Source organism: Sapajus apella, unplaced genomic scaffold (assembly GCF_009761245.1).
Source record: "Sapajus apella isolate SASKATOON/1434 unplaced genomic scaffold, GSC_monkey_1.0 scaffold140, whole genome shotgun sequence".
Lineage (NCBI taxonomy): Eukaryota > Metazoa > Chordata > Mammalia > Primates > Cebidae > Sapajus > Sapajus apella.
In genome coordinates, this window is record NW_022437080.1 from 2,432,230 (window position 1) to 2,444,615 (window position 12,386).

The 12,386-nt window shown below is 39.4% G+C and overlaps 1 protein-coding gene across 5 annotated transcripts in view; it reads right to left on the minus strand.

The window, feature by feature from the left end:
• UGGT1 (UDP-glucose glycoprotein glucosyltransferase 1) overlaps positions 1 to 12,386 on the minus strand; it is a 113,849-nt gene that overhangs the window by 22,999 nt on the left and 78,464 nt on the right. For all 5 annotated transcript variants that reach the window (XM_032263948.1, XM_032263946.1, XM_032263945.1 and 2 more), the window contains 6 exons: positions 11,885 to 11,980; positions 5,081 to 5,183; positions 4,184 to 4,263; positions 2,794 to 2,983; positions 1,619 to 1,777; positions 714 to 799 (listed from right to left, as the gene is read on the minus strand). In XM_032263948.1, the coding sequence (XP_032119839.1) occupies positions 714 to 799; positions 1,619 to 1,777; positions 2,794 to 2,983; positions 4,184 to 4,263; positions 5,081 to 5,183; positions 11,885 to 11,980 (714 nt within the window). The remainder of the gene's footprint in view (positions 1 to 713; positions 800 to 1,618; positions 1,778 to 2,793; positions 2,984 to 4,183; positions 4,264 to 5,080; positions 5,184 to 11,884; positions 11,981 to 12,386) is intronic.

Genomic DNA, 12,386 nt, shown 5'->3' on the forward strand with positions numbered 1-12,386 from the left:
GGGATTACAGTTGCCTGCCACCGTGCCTGACTAATTTTTGTAGTTTTTGTGGAGATGGGGTTTCATAATCTTGGCTAGGCTGGTCTTAAACTCCTGACCTTGTGATTCACCCACCTCGGCCTCCCAAAGTGCTGGGATTACAGGTGTGAGTCATTATGACAGGCCAACATAATTATTTTTAAACTAATAAATCTGTGCAGTAAACCTTAAGGCAAAACCTGGCTATAGAGGGAATGTTTTAGGAGTACTACCATACCACCAGCGATCAAGGAGGACCTGCACTAACAGCATGGCTTCAAGACCAAAGCTTATTTGTACTGTGCATTTGCCAATTACTCAGGGTCAACACATAGTCTCTCTGGGCAGAAAAGTTTGGCTGTTCTTCCCTTCTTTTCTCCTTTCAAGTTTCTCATCTGCCTATCTATGAGCTGCATCACAGTGATAGAATGATCGGATTCTGGGATATTGTTAGCACAAAGGAATAGTTAAAGAATAAAGCCTCACTATACTCATTAACATCTATACCTCTTATTATCTAATTCTATCTAACAATTCTTCCATGTTCGATTTCCTGGAAAAACCATTGTCTCATCACACACACAACTGCAAATTAAATTCATGTTGCCTGGTTAACTGCCAGGGTAGTATTTGATTAGAGCTAATGCTCATTTCTAAAGATTCTGGGAAAATGTACCTGCAGCACTTACTCCTACCTGTAGATTCTATAAATATCTTCAGAGCGTCCCTTCCTAAGTCTGAGGATCCAAGCTCCTGGGTTGGCTTTCAGCTGAAAGTAGCCCTTGGAAAAGAAGAAAAGTCCAATGTTAGCTCTCTTCAAAACACCAAAATGCTATTTCTAAGGAATAGTTACTTCTATTTCTGAAATATCAATCACCTATATTGTAAGATGGTAAACATATCAATGCAACTCTTAAACCAAAACTACACATTAAAAACTCTAGCACAGGCCAGTTTGCAGTAGCTCACGCCTGTAATCCCAGCACTTTGGGAGGCCATGGTGAGTGGATCACTTGAGGTCAGGAGTTGGAGACCAGCCTGGTTAACATGGTGAAACCCCATCTCTACTAAAAAGGAACAAAAATTAGCTGGCATGATGGTGGGCGCCTGTAATCCCAGCTACTCAGGAGGCTGAGGTAGGAGAATCACTTGAACCCAGGAGGCAAAGGTTGCAGTAAGCCAATATCACACCACTGTACTCCAGCCTGGGAGTCCACCTCAAAAACAACAACAAAGAAAAACTACCCCAATAAAGGCCAGTCACGCCAATAAATCATCTGCTCTTTAGCTGTGCTTCAGGAAAGAATCAACGTGTGATGCGTGAATAAGCATCGCACTTCAAAAGGCTGTTAGCTCATGAGCAATCTATTTTCAGGGGACAATTCAGTTATAGCTGAGTATTCCACCAGCACATTTTTCCTTGACATGTAATTCTAACCTACAAATTTAGCTGAACTAACGATTTCTGTATTGACCAAATTCAGCCCATAATCAATTTTAATCTCACTCTATAGTTAAGAATGCTAATTGCTCCATCATAAATTATAGTGCCCAAATTAACAGAACTACAATATCACTAACTGGTGAATGGATTATTTACCAGATTGGCCATAACAATGGTGTCCACAATGACTGGGTTGGCTGAAGTTCCTAAAGTAAACTGCAGTCCCCGTGGAGGTTGGCCTGTGGTGATGTCGTAGCAATGACCTTCTAGTAACAGGTACTCCAGCTCATATTCAGCAGCCACTACACTGTCCACCTGCAATGCCAAAAATCCAATCACTTGAAGGCACTCAGCGACAACATGAATAAATATGAAATGCATTATGCAAAGTAAAGGAAGCAGGCAAAAAGGATTTACATAATATACAATCATATATTAAGAAATTCAAGAAAAGACAAAACTATAATGACAGAAAGCAGATTAGCTGTTGCCTAAAACCAGGGCAAGAGGAGTGTACTGTCTGCAAATGGGTACAAAAGAACTTCTGGGGTAACAGAAATGTTCTGCATCTTGGCTATGGTTGTGGTTAATGACTGTATACAATTAAAAACAGTGGCTTGGAAAGAGAAAGGAGAAAAAAACATAAGGAAGTTATTCAAAAAATATGAATGAGGATAAGATACTAAACGTTGTTGAAAAAAAGTAAAGACCTAAATAAATGCAAAGACATCATGTAGTCATGTATCAGTAGAAAAACTTGCACACAATGTTCATAGCAGCATTATTCATAATAGCCAAAAAGTAAAAACAATCCAAATGTCCATTTGTGAAATGATAAATAAAATGTGGTATGTCCATAAATGAAATATCATCTGGCAAGTTAAAAAGAACTGAAGCACTGATACATACTACAATATGGATGAATCTTAAAAACAATTTGATATGTGAAAGAAGCCAGTTACAAAAGACTACATGATTCTATTCAGACAAAAATGAATAGGCAAATCCATAGAGACAGAAAGTAGACTAGCAGTTTCGAGAGGCTGGGGGGAATGGAGAATGACAGCTAATGAGTATGGGGCTTTTGCTGGGGATGATGAAAACATTCTAAAATTACATAGTGGTGATGGCTGCAAAACTCTGTGAATATACTAAAAACTCTGAACTGCACACTTTAAAGGGGCAAATTTTATGGTATACGAATTCCATGTGAATAAATCTGTTATTTATATATCATACCTGTACACTAATGTCTCAGAGGCCCACCTAGACTATAATTCAATCTGTTGTATTATATATGATTAGATATTTGGAAGCAATGATATTCTTACCTCTTCTAAATAAATATTATCAAGATCATATGGTGTTCTGACAGATTCTACCATCCAGCTCTCAGGCGTGTTCAAATTCAGAGTGAATAATGGAGACTGAGGCATATCCAAAAATTTTGCTATTGGACCCTTAGCAAAGATATTGTCTGAAGTAAAAGAAATCTCTGGTTCTAAGACATAACGGTAAAAGCTGAAATTGAAAAGGAAAGCGTTAGTTTTTTTTAATGTGGCAACAGTACTTGAGTGTACAAGTCCCCACACAGGTAAACAACTGGTTAAAACAAATGAGATGTAGAGGAGTATCCTTCCAGATTGGGAAAAATGTTTCCAAAATCATCTTTTGACCTAATGATGCCTGTGGTTGCTGCAGATGCAAGAGAAGGCAAACAAGGACAGCACTAAGGAGGAGGCCACTACTTCACTCGGATGGCTGCTGTCGGGGTCACAATTAGGTCCTGGGCATTTTCTTCCCTTGAGGGAGGGTTAATTTTTCTCTTTAAAAACAATTCCAAAATGCTGATTGAGTTCTCAGGCTAGTCCCGAAAACACTAATAATCTAAACATTTCTCCTACACAAGAATAATGATGAAACAAAACAAAACAAACAAAAACAAAAACAAAAGAATAGTGATGGAAGCTGGGAACCCTTTCGTTACTTGTAAATGCTGTTTCAATCCACTTAGAAGCTAACCTATAAAACACAGCACATTGACAAGTTAGAAATTTCCCATAGCCACAACACTAACGGCTTTTTCTATCACTTTTTTCATAAATGACCATTCCAAAGCTCATGACAATATATAGCTAAACAAGCTTCTTCTAACATGTATATTCCAAGTTGAAATGAATATTCTTCTTTTAAGATGAAAAGCACAAATGAGGCCAGGCATGATGGCTCACACCTGTAAACGTAGCACTTTGGGAGGTGAGGCAGGTGGATCACTTGAGGCCAAGAGTTTGAGACCATCCTGGTCAATATGGTAAAACACTGAGTCTACTAAAAATGCAAAAATTAGCTGGGCGTGGTAGTGTGTGCCTGTAATCCCAGCTACTGAGGAGGCAGAGGCTGCAGTGAGCCAAGATCATGCCACTGCATTCCAGCCTGGGCAACAGAGCGAGACTCTATCTCGGGAGAAAAAAAAAAAAGAAAAGGCACAAATACAAATAGGCTGGGTTAATGCTACCTAAATGCTCTAAACACACTGTTTTTAGAACTTCTGATTAGAGTGAAATTTGACAAAAATGAACATTTAGTAAATGACCATTTCAAACGATTGAAACCATTTCAAATGATATCCACCTATAAACCCATCTGATCCTCTAACATGCAGTATCAGAACTTGGATTTAGCACCTTTTCTTCAACTGTTTTCTTACATAGCATGTTTTACCTTTTTAAAGGCATGTCGGAAAGCTTAGATTGGCAGTTCATAAATACTCTCAGATTCACGTTTATCAGCTGAGCCAAAACCTAAAAGGAAAACCAGATGACAAAATATTTAGAATTTTTTTCTTCAGAAATGTGGTATTTGACACTTACATTAATACCTCAAGAAAAGGTATAAAGATAGTAACAGCCAGAGTCTGCACTGAAGAAACTTCTGGAAATGACAACTATACTGCAAAATCTAAATCACACATACATAGGACACAGCCAAAATAATGGGAGGTAGACTGCTGCAGCTCACTGCTCTTCACACGAAGGCAGTGCCTGCGGGGAAGCAGCAGGCAGATCATGGAAAAACTACAGGCCTCATAGTGACCACTCACATGCCAGAGGATGAAAAAACAGAGACACCAATACTCACAAAAAAGGTCAGGGATTTATTCGGCAATGAATGCTGGAGTGGCTGTGTCTTTGTCAGAGCTCTTTTAAATGTCCTAAAATTGCAAAATGCTATACATGTCTAAAAGACATGTCAAGACAAAAAATCCATGGTAGTTATAAAAAAGGACAAACACCAAAACATACTTATTTTACCTCTTTGTCATTATAAATTAAAATATAGCGTAACTTAATTCCAGGACGTTTTACTCTGAACGAAAATGTTAATCACTTTTTTTTTATTACATGAGGCAGCCAACCACACTTGCACCAACTTTCTAGGGCTGTGAAGTTGTTTCAGAGCCACTGTCAATCTTTGTGAAGATTGCTCTGCCCTAGAACCCCACAGCATTGTCCAGTGCCTGTTGAAGATAACTAAAGGAAAATGAAGCTCTCAGCGAATTTCAGAGCACATGACAACTTCAGACAAAGGTGATATACACTGCCTGCACGGCGTTCCTACCAAGAGCAAGGGAGCAAGTCTCTGTGCGTCTCTGGTGACAGGGTCAACGACAGCCACAACATCAAAGTACGTCTCCCCTTCCTTCGGCCTCAGTTTAATTGCACTAAAAGATCAAAAGGATAAAACATTAACCTGGAGGACACAGGACACAAAAGTTTTTTTTTTTTTTTTTTTTTTTTTTTTTTTTTTTTGGTACAATATAACCTTCAACCTTCTTAGCATTTAAAAGAACTGCAGATCTAGAATGACTAGACTATGACAGTGGCCAACTATATAATTCTGTCCATTCCAAAGATTGCAAAACCTTAATAATGGATCTGAAATGGATTGAAAAGTCCATGTAAAGAGAGGAAAAACACTTTGAAATTGTATTTAGCCAAAAACTGCGAAAAGCTACTGAAGTTAGCTTTTCTCTTGACCTCGTGATCCATCCGCCTCGGCCTCCCAAAGTGCTGGGATTACAGGCTTGAGCCACCGCGCCCGGCCTCATATTTACTTTTTTAGAGACATGGTCTCACTCCAGCCTAGGCCAGAGTGCAGTGGCATGATCATGGTTCACTGAAGCCTTTAACTTAATAGATAGTTATTGAACCTTAAGCCAATTTTTAATTCTTAGCAAGAAGAGTACAAAGAGAAAAGGAATGAATTAATTTTTAAAAAATAAGAAAAACATTCCAGAAAACCTGCAAAACAGAGAAAAAGGAAAAATATAATCACAAAATATTCACCATCCCAGCCCACTTAGCTGCATCTCTACATAATCCTTTCTAAGTACCTGTATAAACATTAGGTGAAGATACAGACTAACAATTTCCTTCCTTCTCCTACTACTGTAGCATAAAGATTTTCACATGTTGTTACACAAGAAGCATCCTGAATAAGAAATAACATGCCATTTACCACGAGTCTGTCAGAGTTTACTCCAGCTATTCTTTACTGCTGGACATACAGATGGCTTTCAACCTGTAAACAATTTGTATATCCAACTTTCTCGACATTTGGAAATTTCTTTAGAGTCAAGAAAATATCAGAAATGAAATTATGGAGTCAAAGGATACAAATACTTTAGTGGCTATTAAGTATTGTCAATCACATTTCCTGAAGAACTAAACAAATTTACAGGACCAAAAAATAAATTTCACCATATCCTTCATCAGTATTAAGTTACAGATATTTTGCCTGTTCTTTTTCTTATTTACTCTTTTTTTTTTTTTTTTTTTTTTTTTTGAGACGGAGTTTCGCTCTTGTTACCCAGGCTGGAGTGCGATGGCGTGATCTCGGCTCACCGCAACCTCCGCCTCCCAGGTTCAGGCAATTGTCCTGCCTCAGCCTCCTGAGTTGCTGGGATTACAGGCACGCGCCACCATGCCCAGCTAATTTTTTGTATTTTTAGTAGAGATGGGGTTTCACCATGTTGACCAGGATGGTCTCGATCTCTTGACCTCGTGATCCATCCGCCTCGGCCTCCCAAAGTGCTGGGATTACAGGCTTGAGCCACCGCGCCCGGCCTCATATTTACTTTTTTAGAGACATGGTCTCACTCCAGCCTAGGCCAGAGTGCAGTGGCATGATCATGGTTCACTGAAGCCTTTAACTTCTGGGTTCAAATGATCTTCTCAACTTAGCTTCCTAAGTAGCTAGGACTACAGACACATGCCACCATGCCGAGTTAATTTATTTTTTTGTAGAGATGGGGGTCTCACTATACTGACCAGGCTAGTCTCAAACTCCTGGCCTTAAGTGACCCTCCTGCTCTGGCTTCCCAAAGCACTGGCATAAGCCACCGTACCTGGTCGTTGCCTTTTTTTTTTTTTTTTTTTTTTAAGACAGTCTCAACCATTCACCCAGGCTGGGAGTGCAGTGGCGTGATCTCAGCTCATTGCAACCTTCACCTCCTGGCTCAAGCAATCCTCCTGCCCCAGCCACCAAAACAGCTGGGATTACAAGTGCATGCCACCATGCCCAGCTAATTTGTATATTGTTATCAGAGATGGTGTTTTGCCATGTTAGCCAGGCTGGTCTTGAACTCTTGGCCTCAAGTGATCCACCTGCCTTGGCTTCCCAACATGCTGGGATTACAGGCGTGAAACATCATGCCCAGCTTCCTTGTCTGTTCTTAACTAAATGGTAACTTCCTGTTGCATGTACTCCCTGTGAAGTCATATCGACTTAGGTGTCTTAAAAGGAGCAGGGACCACTGATGTACTTTTAAAAGGACTCAACTTTAAAGAATTTAAAACTATACCCAATTTTCAAAAACCATTAACTGTTTAAACCATAATACTTTGTTTGCACTGAACAATACTATAATGTGGTTACTATACTAACCACTATTTTTTTTTTTAACCAAACAACATTTACCTAAGTGGGATAAATACAAAAGAATACCACAAAACAGCATAACCAAGAAAACTGGAAACAATTTACAAGCTCATGAAGGTTATCTCACATTTTAACTGTTTTGGAAGTAACCATCAGAACAGCTTTATGACTGTGTCGAGGTAGGTGCTTTCAATCTGTGGTATTATTAACAATTTCAGATTAAATCCCCTGCCAATGATGATTCTTCTCATACAACAAAACTTCTGTTACTCTAATACAACTGTTCTCACAGTGTGGCTCCAGAGCAGTGGCATCAGCTTCCCCTGGGCATTTGTGAGAACCAAGTCAGGATCCAACCCAGACTTACCGAATCAGAAACTCTGGGGATGGGTCCAGCAATCTGCATTTTAACAAGCTCTCTAAGTAAAAGCCAAATTTTGAGAGCCACTGACTTAATATAATTTGTGCCTCTGCTATTCTAAAATTCTTAAAAGAAAAAGCTCATTAGAAAATAGTATTCTACAAATGGTCCCAAGGGAACCAGAGAGAGCATTTCAAACAGGACTCTACACAAGGGTGTAATATCTGATCATGCCTGCCCACATCAGGTTTGGCGTAGAGTTTCACACAACATGTTCACGTTGAGCCAGCCGTGTTCTAGGTGATCAGCAACAGGCACACCCAGAAACTGACACTGTGAGGTCCTTTACTCATCCCACATCTCTAGAAAAGAGAAAAAGGGACTAGAAAAAACACAAGGAAAGAGGAGTATTTGTGTGGAAATGGGAACAATATGAGCTAAAAACATCATGTTTAAATATATTCACTAGCCGGGCGCGGTGGCTCAAGCCTTTAATCCCAGCACTTTGGGAGGCCGAGGCGGGTGGATCACGAGGTCAAGTGATCGAGACCATCCCCGTCTCTACTAAAAATACAAAAAATTAGCCGGGCATGGTGGCACGTGCCTGTAATCCCAGCTACTCAGGAGGCTGAGGCAGGAGAATTGCCTGAACCCAGGAGACGGGGGTTGCGGTGAGCCGAGATTGCGCCATTGCACTCCAGCCTGGTAACAAGAGCGAGACTCCGTCTCAAAATAAATAAATAAATTAATTAATTAATTAATTAATTCACTATACTGGTCGGAGAAAAGACCAAAATAAAACTAAAAAGTGACAGAGACAGGAACAAGATTTGGAGATTATACACATTTGCATAGGGTGCATAGAGTAAATGTCAAAGAATACTATGCTTACTATCATTAATGCACATGGGACTCCCCTGGGAGCAACTTGTTAAAATGCAGATGCTGATTCCTCAGGACTGGTGTGTGTCCAAAGCCTGCATTTCCAACAAGCTCCAAGGCAATGTCTTGCTGCTGGTCCATGGACCACACTTTGAGGGCAAGAGTACGTATAACAGATGGCTCAGACCTTTCTATTTCTAGCATAAATGAGAAACTGCTGATTTAAATATAACAAATACTCGTTTAACTGACACAACACCAATAAGAGAAATTTCTCTAATAATTATAATTTGTCTCATAATACAATTTACAATTAAGGTATTTTAATTACATAAAACATGGAGACCCATGGAAAAAAAGACTTCTAAAAAGGGAAGAGAGGTCTTTGCTTAGGACTCCCTACTTTGGCCAAGAAGGGCAAACAAGATGGCAGGTTGATTAGGAAAGGTTTCCTCCTGCTAGTGACTAGATAATGAGTTACTTCCTGAAAGTTCACAAAGTGTTGAGAAAATGGGTGCACTCTGGGTGCCAATGGCCAAATTCAACAAGGATTATGCAGGAGCCATAAGAATCTTCACCCACTGCTGACATGAAAAATTAGGAGACACAGCCAGTGCAAACAGAGAGGACCTACACTACAATCATCAATCAATTTGATCATGAAAACCTGATCCCCACAAAGATTGGTCATAAGAAAAAACAGGCCCACTAAACCAAAGTCCAATCCATGCCAGACTAATCAGATCAGAAACACAGAGGACTAGGACACAGGCATCTATCTATATTTAAAGACTTCATAGGGATTCTGAGGCACAATCAGTGTATATATATATATATGTGTGTGTGTGTATATACATATATAAATATATATATATATACATATATATATATATATATACACACACACACATACACACACACACACACACATATATATACATATATATACTTGCCATATAAGGCAAAGGCTGTATACATTACTGTACAGGGCTCTCTCCTAGAAACAACTAAATCTAATCAAGAAGAAGCAACTCAGATCGTGAGACATTCCATAAGACAACTGGCCTGGACTCTTAAAAAATGTCACCATAAAAGACAAAAGACTAGATCAAAATAAAAAAAAATGGCAGAGAACTCTTCCAGATGAAAAGAGACCAAAGAGACACAACTCTGTAATATGTAATCTGGACCAAAACAAATATAAAAAACGGTTGTAAAAAGTCATTACAAAGATACTAGAGACAGGTGAATAGGAATTGTGTTTTAATATTACTGTATCAAGGTTACATTTCTGAGGTCAGCTAACAGTACTGCAGAGAAGTCCCAGCACTCAGGAGACACATGCTGAAAATGTCAGACACATTATGTCAGAATGTCTGCAATGTATTTCCAAATGGTGCAGGAAAAAATATGACCGTGTATATACAAACATAAATAAACTACTCAAGTAGTTATTATAAAGTACTACACAGACACACACACATACACACACACACACACAACATGCACACATGCAGATGACAAACAGAAAGCAAATGTGACATACCAATAACTGGTGAATCTAAGTGAAGGATATTCGGGTGCTCATTATATTAGTCTTTCAGCTATTTCTAGGTTATAAAGTTTTCAAAACAAAGAAGTGATGAACAAGAAAGCAAACTCCCTCATTATGCTAAACGTACTTAAAACCAAAGTTTTTGGCCAAGCATCATGGCTCACGCCTATAATCCCAGCACCCTGGAAGGCTGAGGCAGGTCAATCACTTGCTTAGGCGTTTGAAATTCACCTGGGCAACATAGTGAGACCCCATTTCTACAAAAAATACAAAAATCAGCCAGGCATGGTGGTAAGCGCCTGTGGTCCCTTCTACACAGGAGCCTGAGGTAGGAAGATCACTTGAGCCCAGGAAGTGGCAGAGGCAGTGAGCTGAGATCATGCAAATGCACTCTAGCCCAAGTGACAGAGTGAAACCCTGTCTTTAAAAAAAAAAAAGTTTCCAATAAAAGATGAATGAGACAAGTACTTTAATAATCTGTTTGTTTATTTATTATTATTATTTTTTGAGACAGTCTTGCTCTGTCTCCCAGGCTAGAGTACAATAGCATAATCTCTGCTCACTGCAACCTCCACCTCCCAGGTTCAAGCAATTCTCCTGTCTCAGTCTCCTGAGTAGCTGGGATTATAGGCAGCTGCCAAAACACCTGGCTAATTTTTACATTTTTGTATAAGATGGGGGGTTTCACCATGTTGGTCAAGTAGGTCTCAAACTCCTGACCTCAGGTGATTTGCCTGCCTCAGCCTCCCAAAGTGCTGAGATTACAGGCGTGAGCCACCACGCCCAGCCAATCTGTTTATTTTTTTGTGAAACAGGGTCTTACTCTGTTGCCCAGGCGGCAAGTGCAGTGATGAGATCATGGCTCATTGTAGCCTCTACCTCCAGAGTAGCTGGGACAACAAGCACATGCCAACACACCCAGTTAATGTTTGAAAATTTTAATTTAAAATTTTTTTAATTTTTTTTTTTTTTTTTTGAGACAGAGTCTCACTTTGTCACCGAGGCTGGAGTGCAACGGCACGATCTCGGCTCACTGCAACCTCCGCCTCCCAGGTTCAAGCGATTCTCCTGCCTCAGCCTTCTGAGTAGCTGGGATTACAGGCATGTGCCACCGTGCCCAACTAATTTTTGTATTTTTAGTAGAGATGGGATTTCAACATCCTGGCCAGGCTGGTGTTTTGAACTCCTGACCTTGTGATCCACCTGCCTTGGCCTCCCAAAGTGCTGGGAGTATTACAGGCGTGAGCCACTGCACCCGGCCTGAAAATTTTTTTGTAGAGATGGGGTCTCACTTTGTTTGTTGGTCTCAAGCTTCTGGATTCAAGCAATCTTCCCATGTTGTCCTCCCAAAGTGCTGGGATTACAATGACCTGTCTTTGTTCATTCTTGAATTTAAGTACAATTGCTCTGTTTAATTTTATGCAGTCTGTTTTCTACTACAAGGGTGCACTAAGAATTATTTCAGATTAATTTAGAAATAAATCTCAGTCAGCAACTGAGATTTGATTATGAATTTTATATATGAATACAAATATTTATGTGAAAACTACACACCAAACAAATGTTCGATTCCTATAAGAACTTACACATAAATCTTATATGGTAAAGTGAAGGAGCTGAGGTAAAGGCAAACTTAAGAATTTAACATTCAAGAACACGCACAAATTCAACATTACTTCTATACCTGTGTCTGTCTTCAAAAAACTGGTATTCGATTCTTGCATCTCCTTTTGGTTGTGCTGACAGGAGAGCATCCACCTTCATTACCAAGTCACTTGCCCTGAAAGAAGGGGTTAGAGAAATCTTAGCATCTTTTTAACGGAAAGTTTTCCAATTATTGCCAAACATATCATCAGGCCAAATACTGAATGCTAATAAGATGGTTTGAACAAGGTCTAAAGTCTGTATTAACAGGTATGAGAAAGATTGATTAATGTTATAACCTTGAAGAAGTTACTCATTTTCCCACATGTGGAATGGAAACAGCACCCACTCTGTGTGACTCTTGTAAAACTGCATAACTCTGCAATGCACCTAGCTGAGGCCCTGGCCTATATATTACAGGCTGTATTGTGTATATTCTCCCTTGTCCTTTTAAAATATTTTTTAAATAACTATTATTTTTTATGACTATTAGAGTAATAATTGACTGGAAAAGCATACTGAAAAATAAATATAAAGAAGAA